Consider the following 24,374-nt stretch of genomic DNA (forward strand, 5'->3'; position numbering starts at 1 on the left):
CTGGGCTGCTGTTGGGCTCTAGGAATTTGCTGCAGTTGAAGCGAAGGGCTCCCAGCCAGCCAGGGCCGGGGGCCGCCTCTTCTGCTTCCACTTTCCCGTTGCCCCCGGCCTGGTTTCCTTCGCTCCTTCTCCTTTACCTGCGCGGCGGCGGCGGCTTGGGTCCCCTGCCCGCCTCCCGCTGCGGCTGGCGAAGTGGCTGGGGCCGAGACAATAGCCCGCGCCCGGGGAGGGGAAGCGGGGGGGAAGGGCTGGGGGGGAGGGGGCGGGAAGGCGGCGTGTGACAGCTGTACTCCTCTGACAGCTCCCGGGATCAGCCCAGTGGCTCTCTGCCATTGGCTCAGTGCAATGGACCGGCAACGCTGCGCGGTATAACAACACTATGCCTGTGAGAGGCAGCAGCTCAGACTCCTTCAGCCAAGCCACGGAGATGCTGCTGCCGCTCCCGCCGCTGCGCCGCCGCCGCCTTCGCCGCCTCCTCCCGCCAGCGCTGCCCTGAGACCGCGGGAGACTCCGGCCCGTGCCCCCGGGCGCCTGCAATTCCCGTGCGTGTCTCGGAGGGGCACCGAGCTCTGCCAGGCGGAGGGGTTGGGCGGCTGGGTTAATTTTCGAGATTAGCCGGAGCTGGTCGGTGTACATGCCGGCGGGGCTCTGCTTCCTCCGGTCCCCTCAGCGCAGCACAGTCCCTCCGCCCGCCCGGGGTCCGCCTGAGCTGCCGGCACGGGGGTGCATGGAAGCGGCTGCAGTGGAGGCGGCGGCTGCCCCATGGAGTGTTACTACATTGTCATCAGCTCCACGCACCTCAGCAATGGGCACTTCCGCAACATCAAGGGAGTTTTCCGAGGGCCCCTCAGCAAGAACGGGAACAAAACTCTGGTAATGTCTCCTTTTCTACCTCCCCCCCACCCCCCCGCATCCCTCCCCAGCAGCGGCTCGACGTGCAGGTTGCTGGGGGTGCACTGCCATTGATGCAGCCCGCTGTAGTGCTGGACGGTTCTGGGTAGTGTGTCGCTGGTGCTTACGGTGTAACGGGGACCTGGTCCCATCTCTAGTGGCACGGCTGGTTGAATGACTCTCTTTCTAGAGCACTGAGACTCCCTTCTTGGGATAGGAGTTCCCACTAATTTTACATATTCACTCGGACTCCCCGTGGACAGGACTTTAGCCACCCCAAAGAGCTCCCTGCATGTTCTTTTAGCTTTCTCCGATTTGGGGGTCTGTGAATAGGGATCCCAGAAACCCAGCTTGGAAAGGGCATGCAGGCTGCATGGCTGGGTGAGGTGTCACTTTCAGTCCTTTAACCTAGGATTGCAGAGTCTTTAACAAGCTGGCAACTTACCTGGTGATGCTCCCAACACACACAACTCAGTAAAATGGTGTGGATCTCCAGTTTGGAATCGAGTATGATGGGTGATTTCATCTATCCAAGATGTCTATGCCAATTAGAAAGTCTTTGGTTTTTAGAAAGTAAGGGAAGAGACAGAAAGAATCAGTTGTTTGAGGCCTAAACTTCCTGAGCCGGGAGAGTCAGTTGTTCAGGAATGACTTCAGAATCCATCTCATTGGTAGTATAGACAGTTTTAACACAGAATTGCTTAGGAGTCTTGGTTAGATACACTGGAAAGGCTTGGTTCATAGCCTGCGCATTAAGATTATATTTGTATAAAATGTGCAGTACTTCATGTATTGGTTCGGCATCTCTTCAGATTCCAGTAGTTTTGTTTACTTGTTTGTGCTCAGAGCGTTTTGGTTTCTGGATTTACTGGATATGAAGTCTTATAGTGTGAGGAGACTGGAAGGATGACGTCCATGCTTACAAGTGCCACACTGCCCATGAAAATATAGGTAATGCAGGAACACTACAAACTGAGTGAGTTACTTCATGTAACAGCTCAATGAAAATGAAACAAAGTATAAGCAGATATCTGCAGGATACCACAGAACTGGAAGTAGGACTTAAACAATACCGTTTATCACTCTCCTTCATCACCTTATTCTAAATTTCCTTTTGTTAAAATGGAATAGCACTTGTTCACTGTATATTTCCCTGGAATGCATGACCTGTATTAACATTTGCTAAAGTTGGCAAGCTTGCAGTTTCTCCCTAAATAAAGAGATTAAGGCAAGCTTTTGAGCCAAGTCGTAAAAATAGTAACTACTACAAGAGTATCTGAAACGGTCTTTGGTTTGTCCCAAACTGAAGGGCTACTGATGTTGGAAAATTGATGCAAGAGGTATTTCAGTGGCATATACTTTACAGTCTTCTTATTAGGGAAGTATCCTATTCCCTGAAATTAAACAGATAATGGTAGAATTCTTGCAATTATAGTCAATACATGTATTTAGTGGCTAGGTTGCAAAATCAAAAATCCAGTATAGAAATGTTTGACAAATTGAAAATTTGGTACAAAATAGTGCCTATATTAAACTGACTATTGAACTACTGGAGGAAATATGAGTCAGGCAAGATTAATTGATGAAAAGTCTGATACAACTTTTGAACTGTGTGTTTATGAAGTAATACCTATAATTTATACAACCTCAGCTGTACTATTGTCTCTTCTCTTAAATATCTGACAACCTTCTTTTTAATGCTTATGTAATAAAATAGCTTATAAAATCAACAATTCTGTTTATCTTAAATTCAAGTAATTAGTACCTAAAATAATGTTGGAAAGAAAGCATATGTGTTTAATTTAGTAATTTCAAATGAAGTGAATTGCACAGGGTTTCAAACATTTAGTTATTTTCATTCTGAAAGTAAATGTAAAGTTACACCGATATTTGGCAAGATATTCACACACAAGAGAACTAAGTACCAAATATGCTATTTATTAAATGAATTGCTATTGAAGAGTTTAATGTAAAACTTTAAACCTAATATATCCCCTTTGTCATATTCAACTTGGAATATAACTGTAAAATAATTATCCAGTAAAAAGGTTCCTAGTTTTTTTAAAAAGGAAAATTAAATTCTTGATTTCAGCTTCTATATTCTTCAAATAAATTCCTTAACATACAAAACAAATGACATAAAGTAGAGATACCAGGAGTAATATTTTCTCTATGAGTAATTTCAAATTAAAATAATATTTAGCTGTGATCTAATCTGGTTTGTCTATATAAGAAGGATTTTTAAAGTTCATTTATATTATGAAGGAGTTAAATCACTATAAATAATAAGGAAAAGCTGCAATAACTCTACCTCATGCGCTAAACAATAATTCACATTTTACTCAGTTTCTGTTTGTAAATCAAACATTAAATCATTTCACAGAGAATCAATCACTTTGAATATAAATGGACTTCATTAACATGTTTTAAAGATGTAAATGTTTGTTTTAAGGCAAATTCTATATTATGGCCTTGGGAGTTTTCATAAGAATACACTGTATTCTCTTGTAGTCTGATGTCCTCCGTCCTTCGACTCCTTGCCCATCCTCCTGAAATGTGATGGGATGGACATAATCCATTCTTAAAATATAAAGGATACAAACAGTGTAAGAAGAGCTGAAGCATGTGCCTTTCTCTTTTGCTCTAAGTCATTCAGTTCATTGTCATTTACACCTCTAACCCAAAAGCTGAGGTTGCCAACCCTCCAGGATTGTCCTGGAGTCTCCAGGAATTAAAGATTAATCTTTTAAATTAACGATTATGTCATGTAATGAAACCTCTAGGAATACATCCAACCAAAATTGGCAACCCTACCAAAAGCAGATTGTCAAAGTGACGGTTTTCTTGTGAGTTGGGGAGAACACTAAAGCAACTGTCTATATAGTGTTGAATCATTTCTGTGAAAAAGTTAGCATATATTAAGACTTACTTTGCCTATGCCCTGAAGGGATTAATTATAATATTCTGCAAGGAAACAGGAGACTATATTTGCTAAAGTTATCAAAGACATCTCCCAAAAAGCAGGAAAGGGAGGCACATACACAAAAGAGGGAGTGGGAATGGCTTTTTATCCATATTTTTGTGACATTGAAATAAACAGTCTGAGTTGGATGGAAACAACTTACTGATTTTAGCCCACCTACCAAGCTACAGTAGCACTCTGGGGGTAGGAGTGGAAGGGCCCCAGAACTGCTGCTGGAAGCTGTTTTTATTTTGGAGTAATTTGTACCACTGGCCAATAGGGGTCACTGCTGTGCAGAATGTCTTCCTGCCTGCCCACTGCTCTAGCTGCCCCTTGCAGATTCATCTATTTCCTTCTGTACTCTGCTGAACTGCATGGCAGAGTGAGAAGCCTGCCCAGAGAGCTGCGTTCACTAGTGAGCGTCCCCCCTGCTCCCTTGGGTGAAAGGGAGAGGCAGAGAGACTGCTCTGTGGACTTCCACTTTGTGTGCAGCACAGGCAGAAAATCTCCCCAGGGCTTCCCCTGGTCTTCTGGTGGGACAGGATGGAAAAGCAAGGCAGAGCCTCAGAGCTTCTCTCTGCTTCTTGGTTAGGGAGAAGCAGAGGGGCCCTCCAGGGCTTCCTATAAGGGTTAGATGGGGAGGAGAGATGAGGCTAAGAGTTCCTCTCCCCTCTAGGAGTAGGGGAGGAAAACCTCACCCTCCCACGTCTCCTCTGGTGTGGAGAAGAGGCAGAGACACACCCCTTTGAGACTTTTGGTGGGGAAAAGGGGAAAGTATAGTCCCCACTTTCCTCAGTGAGATGGAGGAAGAACAAGTTCCTTGTGTGCCCACAGATGGGGAAGAGAAGAAAATCAGTTGCTTCCACTGACACCTCTGGAGGATAACCTTTCCCCAGCCCCCAGGACATCAGTAATTCTTTTTGACAGATATGGCAATTTCCCCAATATCAGTGAAAAATCATACTGAATTAAGTTTAAGTAACAGTGGAGTCGATTGCATTAAAAATGCAAAGTTTATGTGTTATTGTGGAATTGTATGCAACTTGTATAGGGGGAGACGTGACCAGCGTAAACCCTGGGAAGCGTTATGATCTTCAAAGGACTATTTGAAACAATTGTGCCAAATAAGAATGAACTTATGGGACAAATAAACATAGATGGGTTTCCCAGGAAATCTCTAGGGGGAAATGTATACCAGTGTACCCAGACTGCAAGAACTCAGACGTAAGAAGTTTTGTCCTGAGGAGGGGACTTTTGTCGTCTGATTACTTGTTCCCAAAGTCGCAATATCAAAGACCAAACTGTATAAAGGAAGGACTCTCAGATTCATGGGTGCGCTTGTTCTGAGCGAACAGCTATTATAAACATGTAATCACAGAAAACCCCTTGGTGAGGCTTGAAGTACTGATCATCTGTCAGCATCTTTCTTGGAGTTAGGGTCGTCTTTGGTAAGCTTATTAGCATGTGTTCTTTACTTTTTTTAATATGTTTTCTCTGTAAAGCTTTCATCTTAAGAATAAATGTGCTTGCTTAGATAGAGCTTTGTGGTAACTTCTAACTGTGGGCAATTATGGTGTTTATAGCCTCTCTCAGGCCTGTTTAGTTGTCTGACTTGCTGGGGAACTCACAGTGTAGGCAAGGAACTGTACAGCCTGAAAAAACCTTGGTTATTAGAAAGAGAGTCTCTGCCTAAGAGGGTGATGGTTGAGGAGCCGGGAGATGCAGATGGAATTGCCCTGAACTGTGACACTTATATTGGAATTTTAGGAGAGGATGATGTGGAAGTGGAAGAGAAAGAGAGAAGGAGCACATATAAAGGGAGAGAAAGAAAGAAAGGCTGCAGAAAAGAGGGTGTGATGGAGTAAACACTGAGAAGGGCTGCAGGGAAAGTCAGAACATGGAGAAAGGGGATGGTAAGAAGGAACTAAGACAAGTGAAAGAAGGGAGTGAAAGAAGAATGGATTTAATCAAACCAGAAACTATTATAAAAAATGAAATAGAAAAGGAAGCCCCAAGAGAATGTGTACAGGGAAAAGTGAGGCGGGGGAAAGTGAAGAAGGGATAGTGAAATGAAGAACATAACCAAAAGAGACCTAATTGGTTGATTTTTAGATGCAAATATGTTACCCACACATTACTGTAGGTTTTATGTTATGTGTATATGATATATATGCGTAGGCATCTTTGTATATTAACACCACTATGAGTGCCTGAGTAATATATTAACATATTTGGAGCAATCTAGTTTTGGTGAATCTTAGCCTCATTTAGTCTTCATCTGTGCCACTTGCCACTGACATACATTGAAGGTAGGAGTTTGGTGGAAGAGGGACTCAAACTCATTGTCTGGCTATACTGAAAGAAGAACAGGAGACATTTGACATGGGTTTAATCAGGTCACAACTTTATTATTAGATGTCTGGGACTACCTGGCAGATAAAAGTGTACAGTGCAGGTAACCCCATGTTTATTCCATAATTACCCGGGGTGCTTTTACTAGCTCCCCGTCTTTTTCCATCCAGGTCCCTCCAGCACATCCCTTGCCGGGACCTAACCATCCATCCTCCCTCCTCATAGGAGGGTTCAGGGGGGCTATAATAATGGGGGTTGGCTCCCTGCCTTACCAATCATAGGAGTCCCCAACCGCTCCCTGTTCGCTCCTTTACCGAACACCTCTTTTTAAGTCCTTTTCCAAGCCATTCATCCGGCCACTGTATACCTTTCCTATAGAATACCGGCACTGGACATCTGCCACAAGGGAGACACCAGCCATTAGCTTGGCTGCCTCCTCCCCAAACGCAGTCAGGTTCCCAGACATCTCCTACTGCTCTCTTTTATATCAGTCAAAAACATGACAGCCTCTAAGTCTGAAAGATGAACCCCATTCTCCCAAAACAATTCTGGTGCCCCATATACTATACCACGATGTGAAATTACTGCCCCTCCTAGGGTCCCAAGGAATTTTGGCCACCTCCCTGTTCACATACCTCCTTGCCTTGTCCACCCTGGGGCGGGGGGGGGGGGGGAATCATGGCTCCCCGCCAGATCCTGTGCTGAAGCATGTCTGACCATACAGTGTTAACTCCTGGAAAAATTTCAGGGATCAGCCTCAAGTCCCTTCTTGCTTTAAGCATTAGTTCTACCCCTTTAAGCATTCCCAAATAGTTTTTCCCAAGGTGTACCACAATTATATCTGGTGGCCGCTGACTGGCCCGCCTCAGCCTGTTCCGTGCAAAAGGGAGGGTTAAGGCACAGGGCTGCCCCTTTTAAGCCCCTCATTCCCAGGGGATGAGTCAGTGACCACGCTGTCCTTTTTGCAGCAGTTATCACTTCCCCCCCACGTCATAAAGCACAGTTCCCTTCATTTGGCCATCCAGCCGAATTACCTCTCCTCCACCGCTTAAAGGGGCAGGGTGGTCATTCTTTGGAGCATAGCCTCTAAAATCCTAAAATTGCCTCAGATTGTTAATATAGCAAGTTCATTGAAAAAGGTTGGGGATGGAGTCTCTGGACTCTTCGTTAGAGTTTATCCTTCCACACCATACATCCTACCATCTGAAGCATTTGTTTTCGGACTATGTAGAATCTCTTTTTGATATTTATTCTACTATCTATTATGTTATAAACCTGTTCAAAGGACTGAAACAGTAGTTAGTTTTGAGGTGAAAAAGGAGAATTAATTGATTGCTCTTTGCTGTTTGTGGGGCACAGGAGCTGTTTGAAGAGACAAACTTAAAAATGAAGAAAACCATACATGTGAATGTAATTAATCAAGGAAAAAAATGTCTGTTTTGGGCCACCGAAGTTTCTTGTTATAAAACACATTTAGTTGTGTTTTGCAAGAACCAAAACTTTTGTCCTAATGAGTTTGCTTTGTAAACCATTCCACTTGAGAAAAGTGTGCTATACAAAACACAGAAACATGACACATTTATACAAGGAAAACATTTCAGATGCATCTCAAAATATATTAATTAATCTTTCTGATGGTTTTCCAAATTTGTCTTCCTATATTTACTCATTACCCAAATTATTTGTTTAAAACAAAGGCTTAATATTTTATTCCCATTTTTCCTCTTTTTAATCTTTGATTGAAGTCCTAATGTTAAATCACAGTTATATTACTAAAATAGACTAATGTACTAATCATAGAATATTAGGGTTGGAAGAGACCTCAGGAGGTCATCTAGTCCAACCCCCTGCTCAAAGCAGGACCAACACCAACTAAATCATCCCATCCAGAGCTTTGTCAAGCTGGCCTTAAAGGCCTAAGGATGGAGATTCCACCACCTCACTAAGTAACCCATTCCAGTACTTCATGCGCCTCTCCCCCTCAGTAGAACAGTTTTTTCCTAATATCCAACCTAGACCTCCCCAGCTGCGGCTAGAGACCATTGCTCCTTGTTCTGTCATCTGCTACCACAGAGAACAGCCTAGCTCCATTCTCTTTGGAACCCCCCTTCACGTAGTTGAAGGCTGCTATCAAATCCCGCCTCACTCTTCTCTTCTATAGACTAAATAAGACCAGTTCCCTCAGCCACTCCTCATAAGTCATGTGCCCCAGCCCCCTAATCATTTTTGTTGCCCTCCGCTGGACTCTCTCCAATTTGTCCACATCCTTTCTGTCGTGGGAGGCCAAAAACTGGACTCAGTACTCCAGATGTGGCCTCACCAGTGCCAAATAGAGGGGAATAATCATTTCCCTCGATCTGCTGGCAATGCTCCTACTAATGCAGCCCAATATGCCGTTAGCCTTCTTGGCAACAAGGGCACGCTATTGACTCATATCCAGCTTCTCGTCCACTGTAATACCCAGGTCCTTTTCTACAGAACTGCTGCTTAGCCAGTCAGTCCCCAGCCTGTAGCAGTGCATGGGATTCTTCCATCCTAAGTGCAGGACTTTGCACTTGTCTTTGCTGAACCTCATCAGATATCTTTTGGCCCAATCCTCCAATTTGTCTAGGTCATTCTGGACCCTATCCCTATGCTCCAGCATATCTACCTCTCCCCCCAGTTTAGTGTCATCTGTGAACTTGCTGAGGGTTCAGTCCATCCCATCATCCAGATCATTAATAATCACAAGAGTTTGATTTCATTCAAGGAGAGGAGAAGCTGGGTTATGAAAGCTCATATTAAAACACAAATACAAAAGAGAAAACAGAAAAATACAAGCTTCTTTCTCTTCCTCTCGAGATGGCTCCAGAATATCAATCCAACTTTAACAGTCAAAGCAATAGATCTAACTTTGATGTAACTCATTTTAATGTCAACAATTTTATATATAAGTGATAATTAAAGCAGACATCTTTTGTTTGGTCATCTGTTCCATATATTACCATTCATTATGTATATAATAATATTTATTTTAAATAAATCCAAAGAAACTTTCTGCTGCCCTCGATTCAATTTTAATTCATGATCTTTTTGTTTTTTAAGTATTAGCTAGCTGTGGGCTGCAACCACTTGCCACCATTAATGACTTTGACGGAATTTTCCTCAGTAACTATTGTTTGCAGGATAGGGTCTGAATTTAGAACTCATTGTAACATTACGGAAGTCCAGTAGAAGTCTTTGCATTGACTTAAATGATATTTGGATTGGGGCCTAATAAAAAATTTGCAACAAGCTGTTCACTTTCTTTTTGGATCTTCTAAACTTACATACAATCACCATTTAGTAACCTCTTTGTATGCTCTAGAGGTCAGGTCTAACTAATCTGTCTTCACAATTCATATTCCCAAACTGTGGCTGCTCTCTTGCAATTTTTTAATCTCATCAGGGGTTGACAAGTTGTGTGAAGGGATACCTATCTGGACAAATAAATCAGTTGTTTGGAGTTAAGGACAGGCTGATTTGTTAAGCCCCCTCAGAAATGTCCTTCAGAATTGCAAACAATATTTTAAGGGATTTATTCTAGTTACACATGCAATTCCCTACTAGATCAGAGGGAGAATTGACCTTTAAAAGTGGTCCTCTAAGTAGCTAGTCTGCTAATTTTCAATTGGAGGGCTAGATCCTCAGCTGGTATCAGTCTTTGGAGCTCAGTTCATTACAGTAAAGCTAAGATGATTTATAGCACCATTATAAGAGTTCAGAGTAGAAGCCGTGTTAGTCTGTATCTGCAAAAAAAAAAAGGAGTACTTGTGGCACCTTAGAGACTAACAAATTTATTTGAGCATAAGCTTTCGTGAGCTACAGCTCACCACTGAATGCATCAGATTAAGTGAGCTGTAGCTCACGAAAGCTTATGCTCAAATAAATTTGTTAGTCTCTAAGGTGCCACAAGTACTCCTTTTCTTTTTTCTAAGAGTTCGTTAGTCTTTTGTTTTATTTTTATTGTTATGTGACATTTTGCATTATTTTCTAAGTTTCTAATGACTATCTTTAAGGACCTGCTCCTAATTCCAGTGAAGTCAATGGCAGAAGTCACTGGCCCCAATCTTCTGCTAGTATAAATTGCTAATCAAATTTATGCCATTTGAGAATCTGGCTCATTTGACTTTAGGACTCAATCCACTTCCTACTGAAGTCAAAGTTTCATGGCTTAGGCATCTAAATAAGTGGTCATATTTTCAAAGATACATAACACATGCAGCTTTCATTAAGGATGGACAACTTATTTAAATACTTTAATATGTATTTGAGTGCCCAACTTTTAGTCACTCACGAAAATTTTGGCTTAAGTGTTGACTACAGCTTCTGTGATTATTGGTATGAGATATCAAAATAAGTATCTTGTATATCTTTAAATGTCTGTCTGTTTACTGAATAAGTCTTTTATGAATTTAAAAAAATAAATTGTAAGTCTCCGATTCCCAGGGTCTATTGATGTTTTTATAAAAACTCCATGGGGTTGAAAATAATGATATACTAGTGCATTCTGAGAATGCCATCTGTTGCTCAGGCTGTTTGTTGTCTTTGTCTCTTCTACATTTTTAGAATACTGCTGTATTCACAGCTCAGCTAAAGTAAATAGGTTTTCATGTCCACCACAACATATTTTATGATCAATTTTATTACAAATATTTTCAGTTCAGTACATTTAAAAAGTAATTTTTAAAATCACTTTCCTGTAGTAAAGTAATGGAGTTAGCATAGTTCAACAAATAGCCATGTAAGTGACAAATTCGTTGGAAATACATGTATAATACAAACAAGTAACTAAATCTGCCATAAATTTGTGTTAATTATTAAAGAAAAAAATCTCAGTAGACTGCTTGCCATATAGTGTAGATTCCATTGTTGAAAATAAAATAAAATAATTAAAAAGTTCACTAAACTTGTGTTCTCTGTCATTCTCTGCTATAACTAAATGTATTATAATCTACATTTCCTATCCTACATTTTGATATAATTTATTCTAATACCTCATTTCAATTATTAGAGTAAAATTGGCTACCTATAGACTGAATCCTTCAAACATTTACTGCTGCATGTAGTGTTTACTACTGTGAGTAGCCCCATTGTTTTCAAAATAAGACACGTGCTTCTGGTTGGAGAATCATGGATACTGACCAGCTAAAGCCTCAATTTGGCAAAGTACTTAAGCATAAGCTTAAGTCCCAGTGACTTCAATGAGACTATTTGGATGCTTAAAGTTACCCACTCACTTAAGTGCTTTGTTGAATCAGACCATACTCTTTGTTATATTTACCATTGTCTTCTATGAGATACTTCATGGTAGTAAATACTAGATCTGTAGTGCACATTTGAAGAATTGGGTCTTTGATCTGTAGCATGAGTGTATTTTACAATGGCTTAAGCAGAATTTTACAGAATTTGATATACCATATGATTTTCAAGTTGCACAACATCAAATTGGATGTTTAAACCTGCATTCTTCTGTTGTTTCTAATCCATCATCTGGACTTTTTAATGCCATTTAGTATTTTAATATGCTTAGGTAATCTGGGTTTAAAAAAGTTCAAATCTCATCTATATGACAGTTCATGTGAATGTCCTAATTCAATAAAGTATTAAAACAATGCAAAAAGATAATTATCCTACTCAGTTCAGCTCTAATAGCTAATCACACTTACATGTACAATAATTGTAGAAAACTAGTCAGTCATTAAATAAACAGAATGTTTTTATAAAATGAAAATAAGTTAAGATCTAAAATCTGTTCTTGTCTATTTTTAGAATGCTGACTAAAATCTTTGATAAGAATTTTAGTTGTGTAATATGTTTTAGTGATGTTCATAAGTTTTATTGAAAAAAGGACATTTTGAAACTGTTCTATCCACAGGAAGGTTATAGTACATTGACTTCATAGGAGGCTGTTTTACTGTGAAACCAGTACCTTTCTGAAGCTCCTGTGGGTAATAATAGGAACCAAAGGTTCCTTGTAGCCACACCCACATTAGTCCGTTCCCTTGTCTCTGCCCCAATGGTGACACACAGATGCATTGTTATTCCTGAAATGATTGTCCTTTCACTAGTGCTTGGGGAATTTGAAGAGTACAAGAAGGGTAAAAAAAGCTCTCAGTTGGCTATATGTGAAAATAGTCAAGAGGAGTGCTTAAGACAAATGCTGAACAAGGCCTCAATGCTGCAGTTAGCTCCATTATCCAAATGGAGGCCCATTGATTTTAGTTTCAGAGTAGCAGCCATGTTAGTCTGTATCCGCAAAAAGAAAAGGAGTACTTGTGGCACTTTAGAGACTAACAAATTTATTTGAGCGTAAGCTTTCATGAGCTACAGCTCACTTCATCGGATTCATGCAGTGGAAAATCAGTGGGGAGATTTTATATACACAGAGAACGTGAAACAATGGGTGTTACCATACACACTGTAATGAGAGTGATCAGGTAAGGTGAACTATTGCACTTCCTGGGGCGGGGGCTGATTGGGCAAAGCTCATTACACTGTCAGGGTCTAAATCTATAAAGGAAAATGGATCTCTGAAAAAAACTCTGAGTTCTATGCCATAGGCACTGTAAAATTCTCAAAGCCCACAGCAGTGGAATTCCCACATAATTGCCTACAAAGTGACCCTGGCACTCTCCTCACAACCACTGGCTTCAGACAGTGTCTCTGCTTTACAAGCCTATAATCTTTTCAGGTGCTCTGCTGTTTTTTCTCCTGTATCTCCTGTTTGCACAAGTCTATTCCCATGCAAATATGTTCTGTGAGGTGATCCTCTGTTATTCAAAGGCAAATAGATTGCAATTTCTATGGTCTAACATTAAAAGGCATCAAAAAGAAGGCAGAATAAAGGAGATGTGTCTCACTAGAGGACATCAGCAGAGGGACAGTCATGGAGCATGGCATTATTAGATGCAGTTACTGAGCTGGGTGCCAGTGCATTGGCATTTAGGTTTAGCCTCCTGGCTGTTGTAGTTTATGCAGACCACTTATACCAACTTTATTTAGGCACTAGCTGGCAAATAAGTGCAGTGTAATTTTTGCCAACCATATCCCTTTCTGGATCAGCCACGTCACTTAGAGAGTTTACACATGAACTCACAGAGCCAGTTTGTGAAACTGCAACTTAAACCTATTGTGCAGAAGAGGAGAATCTCTTCAGACATATAGAAGGGGTAAGGTTCAGACTTACAGAAGGGGTAAGGAGTAAGGTTGCCAGTGGTAAGGTTTAAAAGTAATTTTACACAGGTACAGTTGGCTCTGTGTGTTGCAACACACTGGACAATCAAGTCCACCGTCGATGAATATCTTTCTAACTCGGGATATTCTTGCTCTTGTAGCTAAATTAGATCTTCTGTAGTTTAATAACTGCAGTCAAAATGCCTACATAGTCAGATCTTGTCTTATGAAGAATTATTTTAAACTAATTATTTTTTGTTTGCTTGCTTGTTTCTAAGTGATTTAGTGGTCATGACAAGTACCAGACTGACAGCTCTGGAGACCTGTCTTTTATCCACAGAACCAGTACAGCAAGGATAGCCAAAGTGCAAGTGTCTCTATAAAATGATTCATCTGTGTGCCTCCACCTGATCTGGAGGGACTACTTCTAAGGGTTGGAAAGATAGTTCTCTATGCATACCTAGCCGATCCTTAGCTTTTATTTGCTGAGTTTCCAACAAGAGTGCTAGATACTGAAAAATCTATGAACACTAATTAATCTGGTCATTTAAACATTCACAATCATTTTACCTCATAATTCATCAGCCTGAAATTAAATAATATTCCCTAAATAAGAAGATTATTTGGATAAAATATTTTGTTAGACCATGTCCATTATACAGTATAGGATTTGTCATAAAAGAGAAAAATGGGTAAAGATGTTCATTTTCCAATCTTATGACTGTCCAGCTCTGTCTTTCAAAGTCTTAATGTTAGGCAGTTCATAATTTGCAGGTTTACCTTCCATCCATCTTCATAAAACTACTTTTCAGTGGTAAAAGAAAATTAAATGATCTGCAGTTTTTAAATATCATGTCTGGTTAGATTCAGTTGCTTCTAAATTTATTCTCCACTAATTGCTGGCTGTGCTGCAGAGGAGTGGAAGGGTGAAAATGAAGAGCACCTTATGATGTGTGAACAGGGAATGATCAGGAAGAAGTCTGAACAGCACATTGGTAGCAGCTGCAAAGGAACATTCCTCCTTTTCATTTAATGTAGTCCAGGAGTAAATTTATCATCATCTGCAAAGGCAGAGATTCTGTAAAGGTAGTTACCAGCTTTGATAACAAACTTCTTTAGACCGGCAGACTTGTCAGTCACTTGACTTAATCAATTCAGATGTCTCATAGCCTCAACTTAAAAGTTATCATTTTGTATCTAGGAATTTAATATTTGGACTACATATGCTCTAACATAATTTGCTCTTAACACAGTATTAATACAGATGGTGGAAAGCGAAACTGACAGAATTCATTAAAAACATCTTTTAATGAATTAAGTCAGAGAAGACTTAAAATAAAACCTTTGGACATAGTAAATTATAACACCCTGAATGATTAATGCAAAGTTTTTATATTTTTTTTAGTCTTAAAATTATAGCATGTAAAGGTATTAATTGAGAGAATGATATGTACAGAATGTGACATTACAAATACTGTGGCTTGCTTCCTGGGCCAAACAATGTAAAGCAAAGAACATATTTTAAATGCTATTGTAAATAACTTCATATTGTGCCACAGACCAATAATTCAATATATTTGTTACTGTGGTCTGGAGAAACTTTTTCAAATGTGCTTTTTAATGTTTTTACAGTGATAAGTTGATTGAAATAATGAATTTTGTAACTTCACTTATTAAATCTGCTGTGGAAATTAACAATGCAAATAAATATTTCATAAAAATTATTCAGAAATAATTTACAAAACTAAGGAAGCTTCTGTTTTTGTTTGAACAATGAACTGTAATGATTTAGCAGAAAATAGTTCTGACACAATCCAATAACTATTAAAAAGCAGCAATTCATTATACTGCATATTTAATTTAAATTATTAGTTCTTTTAAACAAATTATGGTAGCTGTCATGGTGGGCTTAATATGCTACCAAGTTAGTGATGGAATATATTGCTCAGTAGTTCAGGATTCTGCCTTTTTCATATTGATCTGTCAACAGCAGCTGTAATTTTGGGAACAGTTCTCCCTAGAAGGAAGAAAAATGCAGAGAATATTTGGCTGTTCTTTTGCTGCAGAATTGGCACACTAAATAATTTGACAGCCATTTAGCTGTGGGGCAGCCAAAAGTTATATTGCTCCTTCTCTCTCCCCCACACACATGGACTCTGCAGAGCACTTAACAAGGCTTCTGGTGAATGTCTGGTGTTGGGGTGTGTGGAGGGATGAGGAAAACATTAGCAAACACATATTGCCAGATAAACAAATGACAGTTTCAGAGAGTCAGCAAACAGACTTAAAGGGAATGACAAAGGTATTGCAGCAAGTTTAATTTAAAGAGACCCTGCCAAGGTTATCTCAAGTTTCACTGGCATAGTAGTGTTTTGTAGCTTATTGAATGGTGCAGAGATAAGGACTTGCTACCAACAGGGTAACTGTTTAGCATTTTGAAATCCTATGAAAACACCTATGTTTTCTCTGGGGTATAAAGTGTCAAGACAAAATAAGTAGGAATAGTCCTCTGAAGTGTGCTGATTCTATTGTTATGGTGGCAATTGCTGATGAAGGTACAGTGCAGGTAGACTGGACCTGCTCTATGAACAGATTAGAAGTATATGCACAAAACAATTTATGATGAACTCATAACTGATAAGAAACAGACACAGGGTGGTGAAAGGAAGCATTTAAAAATACTTTGTAAAGAACTCAGAATTGCATGGTATTGACAGAGTATTAAAACTATAGCTGCTGATTAAACTGTCCCCTCGATGTTCTTCCTGTCCCAAGAACATTACCTCCCTGCCCTTATACAAGTGTGAGGGGCAGCTGGCATAGCTGGCAAAGGAGACATCTCACCAGCTTTCCATGAGTGGAAAGTTCCCCTGCACAATGGGAATTCTCCACTAGCTTTCTCTGCCCACTCTAAGGTCATTTTTGTTCCACTTACACTTAGACTGTGCAAAGTGACCCGAGTTTACCAGTAAATCTAGCCCTAACTGTAATTGTTGAAGCTCTGACTCAAAGATCAGTCAGATCACTAAAGAATGCCCAGTTAATTGTCTTGTTTGTGAACGGTTTCATTTTGGGGATCCACTAGCTGAGTTAGAAGGATCTGAGTAATTGAGTCTCTGTCTATGGAAAGACAGTGTTGCACTTTTCACAAATGTGATGTAGTGCTGAGAATTTCTTCAAAATTAATTCCAATTTGATTTTTATGCATATCTCCAGAATTAACAATAGCATTTTACTGCCTAAATTCTTCACATGAAAATGAGAAAACGGAACATAATCTTGATGTTGGTGAGGCTCTTAAAATATATTTAAAGAAAACTGACAATATACACTTTTTTTGGAGGGGGTGGGGGGTGCACGCCGCTACATGGGGTAAGAAAGCATCAAAGGCAACATTGTCTAGATGGATCCAATTCTGCATTTCAGAAACCTTCAAAGATGAGGGAATTTGATTTCATTCAACTAGATCAACTACTTCATCCTGTGCAGAGGGACTCAGGGTATCAGCAGAAAGATATGTGTAAAGAGCCCTGGTCTAACTCTGATATGTTTTCCATACCCTACTACAAAGATCTGTCCTCTTGAATGGCTGCTTTGAAAGAAGGATTCTCTATGCTGTGTTAGGAATAAGGAACATAAAGAAAAGAGAATGTTCTAATTCTTTTTGTTTATCTATTTATCTTGTTCCTCCCCTAACTAGGCCGTTCCTTTACTGAACTGGTGCAAGAACCAGGGGCAATTGTAGTCCTCATATTTGGGGGTGCTCAAAACTGCTCCCTTTGAATATCACTGGGGGTGCAAATTACCAGAAAGAGGTGGAATGCCATAGCCCTGTCTGCTCTGCTTTGGCCCTCAGAGCTTGCCTGCCATGGAAAGGAGAGCATTGTCTCCTGGCAAGGGATGGTGCATGAGCATGCTTCCACTGTGCACTCAGGAGATCTGAGAGAGATTTTGTCTTCTGAGGTAGAGGTACATTGTGCCTTTAAGGTCGTGTGGTTTTGCACTACACACTATTTTACATGTGAGGAATCTGAGACAAATTGTGACTTTACCAAGGTCACAGAAGAAGTCTGGTGGTAGAGATGGAAATAGAACCCAGGTTTCCTGATTCCCAGTCATGTACCTGAACTGTGAGACCATGCTTCCTCTCCTCCTTTTTCCAAACTAACAGATTTTTAGTAAATGAAAAATTCACCTCCGGAATAGTATCAGTTCCTGGGTACATCCAACATAAAAAGGCCCACTGGAGCACAATGCTTTATAAGTACATTGAAGCCATATGGTCTATCATACTTGTAATATCACCTCAGTGGTTTAGAAATAACATGTTTATTAGCTATAATTACTTTGAAATTTTCATGCAGATGAATAGCCATAAGTGCTAAGTATGGTTTGGAGTTCCATGCAAAGCTTGTCACTGCTTTGCAATGTAGTTTAGAAACAAGACAGGGTGATTAAAAATTAAACATTGTAAAGGCTCTTAAGTCGGCTCCTTTGTGTTATCAGAGTTCTACTCTGATCATTACTTACAAATGCTGCGTCTTCTAACCTGTGATATCTGCATAGGAAAAATATGTTTTGGAAAGGCCATAAACACCTTCCTATTCATTCAAGGTTTCCCTTAAAGTAAGGAGAGGGATAAGAAATAAGGGAGGAAAGCATAGTTCACCATGAAATAAATACTGATACTTGAATATGTATTATGTGCTGCATATTTATAAAATTATAATAGAGCTGAAGTGTTGCACTTGTTATCATAGATTTGAGATTGATATCCTGACAGTATTTCCCCCTACATGCTGCACTGCTGAGTGTCCATAAACCTGGCTCTGGTAACATGCAGGCTCTTTAGGTGCAGTAGCATCTTCTCCCACTGACTCATTCGTAAGTAGCAATGTTGGGATTAGCCAAATTACTTGCCTTGGAACTTTGGCTACTATGGCCTTGGTAAATTGTGAATTACAGTCCTGATGCCTAAAATGTTTGTCTTAATTGTTGTTCACATTCAGAACGTAGAGCATGCTTTATCAGGATCCAATAGAAAGGAGCAGGAACTGTATTTACTGTTTAACTACTCACCAATCACTTATATTTCTTGGCTACAAAGTTAGAAATAGAAACAACCTCTTAGGTTAACCTGTCCATCTCCTGGCCAAAGCAGGATTGTTTCCTATAGTATATTGTCTACTATTTTGTCCAGTCTACTTTTAAATGTTCCCTTCCTTGAAGAAAGTGGAATAGTCCACAAGATGTTCCATCCCACTATTAGGAAGCATTTCCTGATACTCATCCCAGATTTCTCCATTTTTAGTTCCACTTTGTTACTCCTAGTTATGCCCACTTCTGTGTCCTCTGTTTAAGCTGTTTGTATCCCCAACACTTACTAACATCTTTGCTGAGCTACGTGTATTTAGCTATTTCAGTTTTTCTTTATATGTCAATCCCTCTAACTCTAATTATATTTATTACTGTTCCTTGAGCTTGCTCCAGTATTTCCAGTATATATGTGTTAAAGTGATACCTTCAGCTCATTACAATACTCCAGGTACAGTGACCCTAGAATTCTGTGTGTATTGCTAATGATTGCATTTCCATCTAGATGTCAAGTATCAGGGGGTAGCCGTGTTAGTCTGTATCCACAAAAACAACAAGGAGTCCAGTGGCACCTTAAAGACTAGCAGATTTATTTGGGCTTAAGCTTTTGTGGGTAAAAAATGCACTTGTTGGTTTTTTACCCACAAAAGTTTATGCCCAAATAAATCTGTTAGTCTTTAAGGTGCCACTGGACTCCTTATTACCATCTAGATGTTTTTGGCCTAGATTGTATAACCTTTACTTATGTTGGTAAGCACTTATTCATGTAAGTAGTTTCACTGACATCAGTGGGACTACTTAGGTGAATAAGTGCCCACCAACATGAGTAAGGGTTTCACAATCCAGGTTTTAGTATGTGTCTTGGTGGTGGTTCTCTAGAATTTTTTCCATTATTTCATTAGGAATAGATGTAAGACTCTAGTTTTTCCTTAAGCTCCCAGGCTGAGATTTTGAAAATAAATAGTTTTTCACTAGCTCAGTAAAGCTATTAGATAGTCTCCTTACTATCCTAGAATATGTGTCATTCAGACTGGCTAATATGTGATTATTTGTATAGTAGAACCTCAGAGTTATGAACACCTTGGGAATCGAGTTTGTTTGTAACTCTGAAATGTTCGTAACTGAACAAAATGTTATGGTTGTTCTTTCAAAAGTTTACAACTGAACATTGACTTTATACAGCTTTGAAACTATGCAGAAGAAAAATGCTGCTTTCCCTTTTATTTTTTAGTAGTTTACGTTTAACACAGAACTGTACTGTATTTGCTGCCTTTTTTTTTTTTTTTTGAGTCTCTGCTGCTGCTGCCTGATTGCGTACTTCTGGTTCCAAATGAGGTGTGTGCTTGACTGGTCAGTTCGTAACTCTGGTGTTCATAACTCTGAGGTTATACTGTATGTTTAAGGTATTGTTTGATGTGATTTTTAGCAAGAATTATTGTATAGGGTCTTTTTCCATATTAAATGCTCAGATTTCCTTTCCATATTTTTTTGTGTGGAAGACCAATTAAAAACAAACAAACCAAATATTAACTACCATTTGTGAGTCATCAGTTTCATCCCCCTCTTCATTTATTAGTGAACATACTGTCTCATATTTCTTTCCCCTTGCTCTACTTGCAAAAGCCCTTTTTATTTCCCTTAACAGCTTGGCTAGCATTAGCTAATTTTGCAGTCTTCTTATTTTTCCCCTGCAAGCGTTAACTGACTCTGAATATTCCTGTTGATTAGCTCTTCTCTTTCCTATTTTTAGAAGAGATTTTCTTTATCCTTAGATCTTTGATTAGTTCCTCAGTCCACATTAACTGTCTACATTACCCGCAGGATCGACGGGCAGCGATCGATTCAGTGGGGGTCAATTTATTGCGTCTAGTCTAGATGCTATAAATTGACCGCCGAGCGCTCTCCCATTGACTCCAGTGTTCCACCAGAGTGAGAGGCACAGGCGGAGTCGATGGGGGAGCATCAGCTGTCGACTCACCGCGGTGAAGACACCACGGTGAGTAGATCTAAGTATGTCGACTTCAGATACGTTATTTACGAAGCTGAAGTTGCATAATTTAGATCAATCCCCCACCCCAGTGTAGGCCAGAACTAATTCTTGTTTCATGCATTCTCCTGTTTAGAGAACCAGATATAGTGTGTTAGGTGTAAGTGAAATGTTAGCTCTTCAGCACTGTAACTTTTGAAACATCTCTTCTGTATAGATTTGAACCCTCTCTACTGATATTCTGACTGCAAGAATTATTTTACTAAATTCCACTGGGCCCAATATATCATAAACTTCATCACTTATTATTTACTATTGCTTCTTCTTTTTCTAGCATTTTCCCCATGATTAGAACAGATCTATTAAAACTATACAAAAATACTCTTCTTCTAATACGCACACAGTCTCTAAGTCTATATTTTTTATCTTATATCTTCCTTATTTTTTTATCTAAAAGAAAAACTTAGAACTACCAAGATGTGCACATGCTTAATCTGAGTAATCATATTGCTTTAACACTCGACCTTCACTGCCCAATCCTCTCAGTACAGATTGGCACACTTACTTGTGCCACCGCTGATATTTAGATTGTAAAGTCCTTGGGACAGAGTTTGTGTCTTTCTGTGTCCCATATGTAGCACCTTTCACACTATGGGGTGCCACAGAATAATAAATAATGTCAGCTTCCTGTTCTTCATTATTTTTGTTTTGGGTCAACTTCACTGCCTTTTATGTCACCTTCTAGCCTAGATGCAGAGGAAAGAAAGCCTCAGAGATCATAAGAAACTGCATTTCAAAAGTGTTATTGACTAATACAATATATTCCCAGACCGTTTTGTATTTAGGCTACATTGTATAACTATAAACTGTATTCCCAGAGTACCTTGTACTCATGCTAATCTTTGTTGAGGAAATCTACTAAAAGTTAAATTGTTGTAACCTTTGTTCTTCTGTAAGAAACAAGATGTATGTTCTGTTAACACTTGCCAAAAATGAATAGTGTGCTAGGTACAGCTGGTGCTAGGGATGGTTGGGACAGATGTCTTTGTACCTTGTAAAATATGTATGAAACTAGATAAGAGAAGGGGAGTAAAGTGTGCAATAATATAGTGATATTTGTGGAATCTTCTAGCTGCTGTAAACAAGGGGAGTATAAATATGAGCCAAATTGACCTAATAATGTAATTGCTGCAAGCCTGTTCTCCAGATAGGTAACTGAGAAGAGAGAAGTTCAAATTTTACCAATCTTTAATAAACTGAGTGAGCTGAATTATCTGATGTCTATCAGTAAGAAGAGTTGAACCCTCAATAGTGTGCAAGGCAAAAAGCCTAGTTACACTATGTAACAGGACAGTTTGTCCTATGGGCTGGAGAACGTGGGGCTGAGCTAATCTGATTACCGAATAAACCCCAATTGAAGGGAATCAGGCAATTCCCCATAAAGAGCAGGAGGAGTCTGTAGCAAAGCGGGAGAGCTAAATTTAAGTGATGATAAAGTCTAGCAGGGGAAAAAGCTGGAGTAAGCTCCAGGCAGGCAGACAGAGACCCTGACAAAAGTAGGGAAGAGATGGAGCGACTCAGATGGAGAGACTCAGTTCTCAGAGGAGAACTTAGAAGGCTGGGTAAGAAGTAACCCTGGGAAAATTGCAGCAAAGGTACTGGAACAGACCTAACTGTTCAGTGGAGGGCCCTGGGCTAGAACCCAGAGAAGAGGATGGGACGGAGTTCCCTTACTGGCCCCAAGAAGGGGGCATATAAACCCCTCACAACGATTGTTGTGCCCATCAGGGAGGCTTAAGGCTAAGGAATAGCCCCAGAAAAGGCAGAAGGATTTTGTTTGTGTTAAAGATATTTTGTGACTTTTATGTTTAGACAAATTTGACCCCAGCAGTGCTGAGTTACTGACAGAGAAACTGCTATAACACTGCAGCAATCATCTGCTGGTGGCACTAGCCCAGTGAGAGAGCTGCTATGTAATGCCTGGCATACGGGGGTGAACAATGTTGATCAGTAATCAAAGCACGTACAACCAGATAGCCTCATTATTCTGGACTGAATGATCAGGGGCGGTCAAACGAAATCTATAACGCTGCCATCTGCTCTCACAACCAAATGATGGAAACTGCACATAATCTCTTCTTCGGAATACTCCAAAATCTGTTAGTGAAATATTTTAACTGAATGGATTTTTTCCTTCTGTACTGGGTATATCCCTACTTCTATGCCCCCTGTCTTTGGATTTCCCCACTTGCCACTTCTCTGCTATAAAGCTTGCCATACATATCATTTCTGGAGAGAAATTTCTTTGCCTATGAATATCTTTCCTCTCAGCAAGTCTGGATATCACTCTTTTGTGTAAGGTGTTCTCAGTTACCTTCCGTGCTTGTGATGAGTACTGTTTTAGGTGCTCCACATGTGGAGTTTACATCTTTCTCCTTAAATGTTCCCAGTTCGAGAGTCATCTAGTGTATACTGCTTTGGAAGTATGTGTCTGGAAAGGGAGCACAGGGAATTTTCATGACTGGTAGTTCTGAAGACTATTTCAGTAGCTGCCAGGTGGGATGCAATCTGTTTTGTTACGAAAGAGGGCAATTCTTCCCAACAGATGCTAATCCCATCTCTCTGGCTTTTTATTCCATGAGGAATGGAGATTAGCAACAACGCCTGTTACTGCTGTCACGACTGCTGCCTAAGAGCTGCAGTAGCCTCACCAACCTTAAATGAGGATGAATAGCCTGCAGATTTATCTCATGTTGCATCATCAGCCTGTCCTCTGACCCTGACATCCACTTCCCCAAGACATATGCAGACATGCATAGTGCAGATATGGTGTACTGGGAGTGGGGGAAGGTCCTAAAGGAAAGGGAGCTGCTAAACTCTTCTCTGCTATGTAGCAGAACTTCTCTGGTTTTGATGTGGCCAAAGCTCTTTGGCCACAAAGGTGGAGTGCCTCTTAAAGAAAATAAACTTCTAAAGACATTTTTCTTTAACTTCACTGTATATATCAGGATTCTATTCATTTCATCTTCTCTTTGCCTTTTTCTCAGTTTCCATTGTAGTGTTCTGTTCATGGTATGCCTTCTGCTTCTTTTTATTTGTTCATGCTGCATTTCTTTCCTCTTATTGAAAAGGAACTTTGTTTGTTTATTATTATTTTTTTTTCTACAGCACATATCCTTGTATTATATTCCCTCTCCCATTGTCCTCTCTGGTAGTCTTTCTTTGTGTCTTCCCTTTTTCTATTTCTCCCTTGCCTCTTCTCTTTCCCTTTCAGTTCTTTTCATGGCCTCTCCTTCTGCTTGCCTTGATTTTTTTTTTTTTTTTTTCATTTTCCTTCCTTTCCTTTCCATCCTACTCACGCTGTACTTCGGGTTTCTTTTCAAAAACAGGTGCCTTTTTAAAAATAGATTATCTGCTTTAGGTCAATCAGTTAATGAGAAATTCAGGCTCTGGGTTTTTGTTATGGTATTTTTTCTTAAAAATAATAGGAAAAGAAGCATTTTTGATTATTCAGTGAGAATAAAGGTCTCTAATATTGTCTTAATTGCACTGCTCATTAATTTGTTAGATCTGATATAGACTTAATGATATTGCAGCTGGTACTCAGCTGATTAAAAAACTTAAGTCTTTTTATATTTTAGTTCTTGCAGTGGAGAGAATGGGAAAACTAGATTAAAGTTCTCTTTAATTGTTGTTTTTAAAAAGTTTTTTGCATTTTGTTCTTGTGACTCCCTAGTGTACCCTTTAAATGGGAAAAATCTTCCAAAATACTTATGTAAGTTAATATGTATGTATGCTAGAGTATGTTAATGGGAATGGGAATTTCTTATTCAAGAACAGGGTTATTTTCCTGTGCCCTGCCCATTTAAAGGACTGGAACTCTGCTGACAAGGT

General features: G+C 39.8%; 1 protein-coding gene across 2 annotated transcripts in view; it reads left to right on the forward strand.

Moving 5' to 3' along the window:
• Positions 1 to 338: 338 nt before the first annotated feature.
• Positions 339 to 24,374, forward strand: part of ZNF804A (zinc finger protein 804A) — a 231,691-nt gene continuing 207,655 nt past the window's right edge. Inside the window, exon 1 of one of the 2 annotated variants that reach the window (XM_074967733.1) lies at positions 339 to 873. In XM_074967733.1, coding sequence (XP_074823834.1) covers positions 763 to 873 — 111 coding nt within the window. In that variant the 5' untranslated portion in view covers positions 339 to 762. The remainder of the gene's footprint in view (positions 874 to 24,374) is intronic. The other variant, XM_074967734.1, reaches the window with a different exon arrangement.

The sequence above is a fragment of the Natator depressus genome, chromosome 11, assembly GCF_965152275.1.
Source record: "Natator depressus isolate rNatDep1 chromosome 11, rNatDep2.hap1, whole genome shotgun sequence".
NCBI lineage: Eukaryota > Metazoa > Chordata > Testudines > Cheloniidae > Natator > Natator depressus.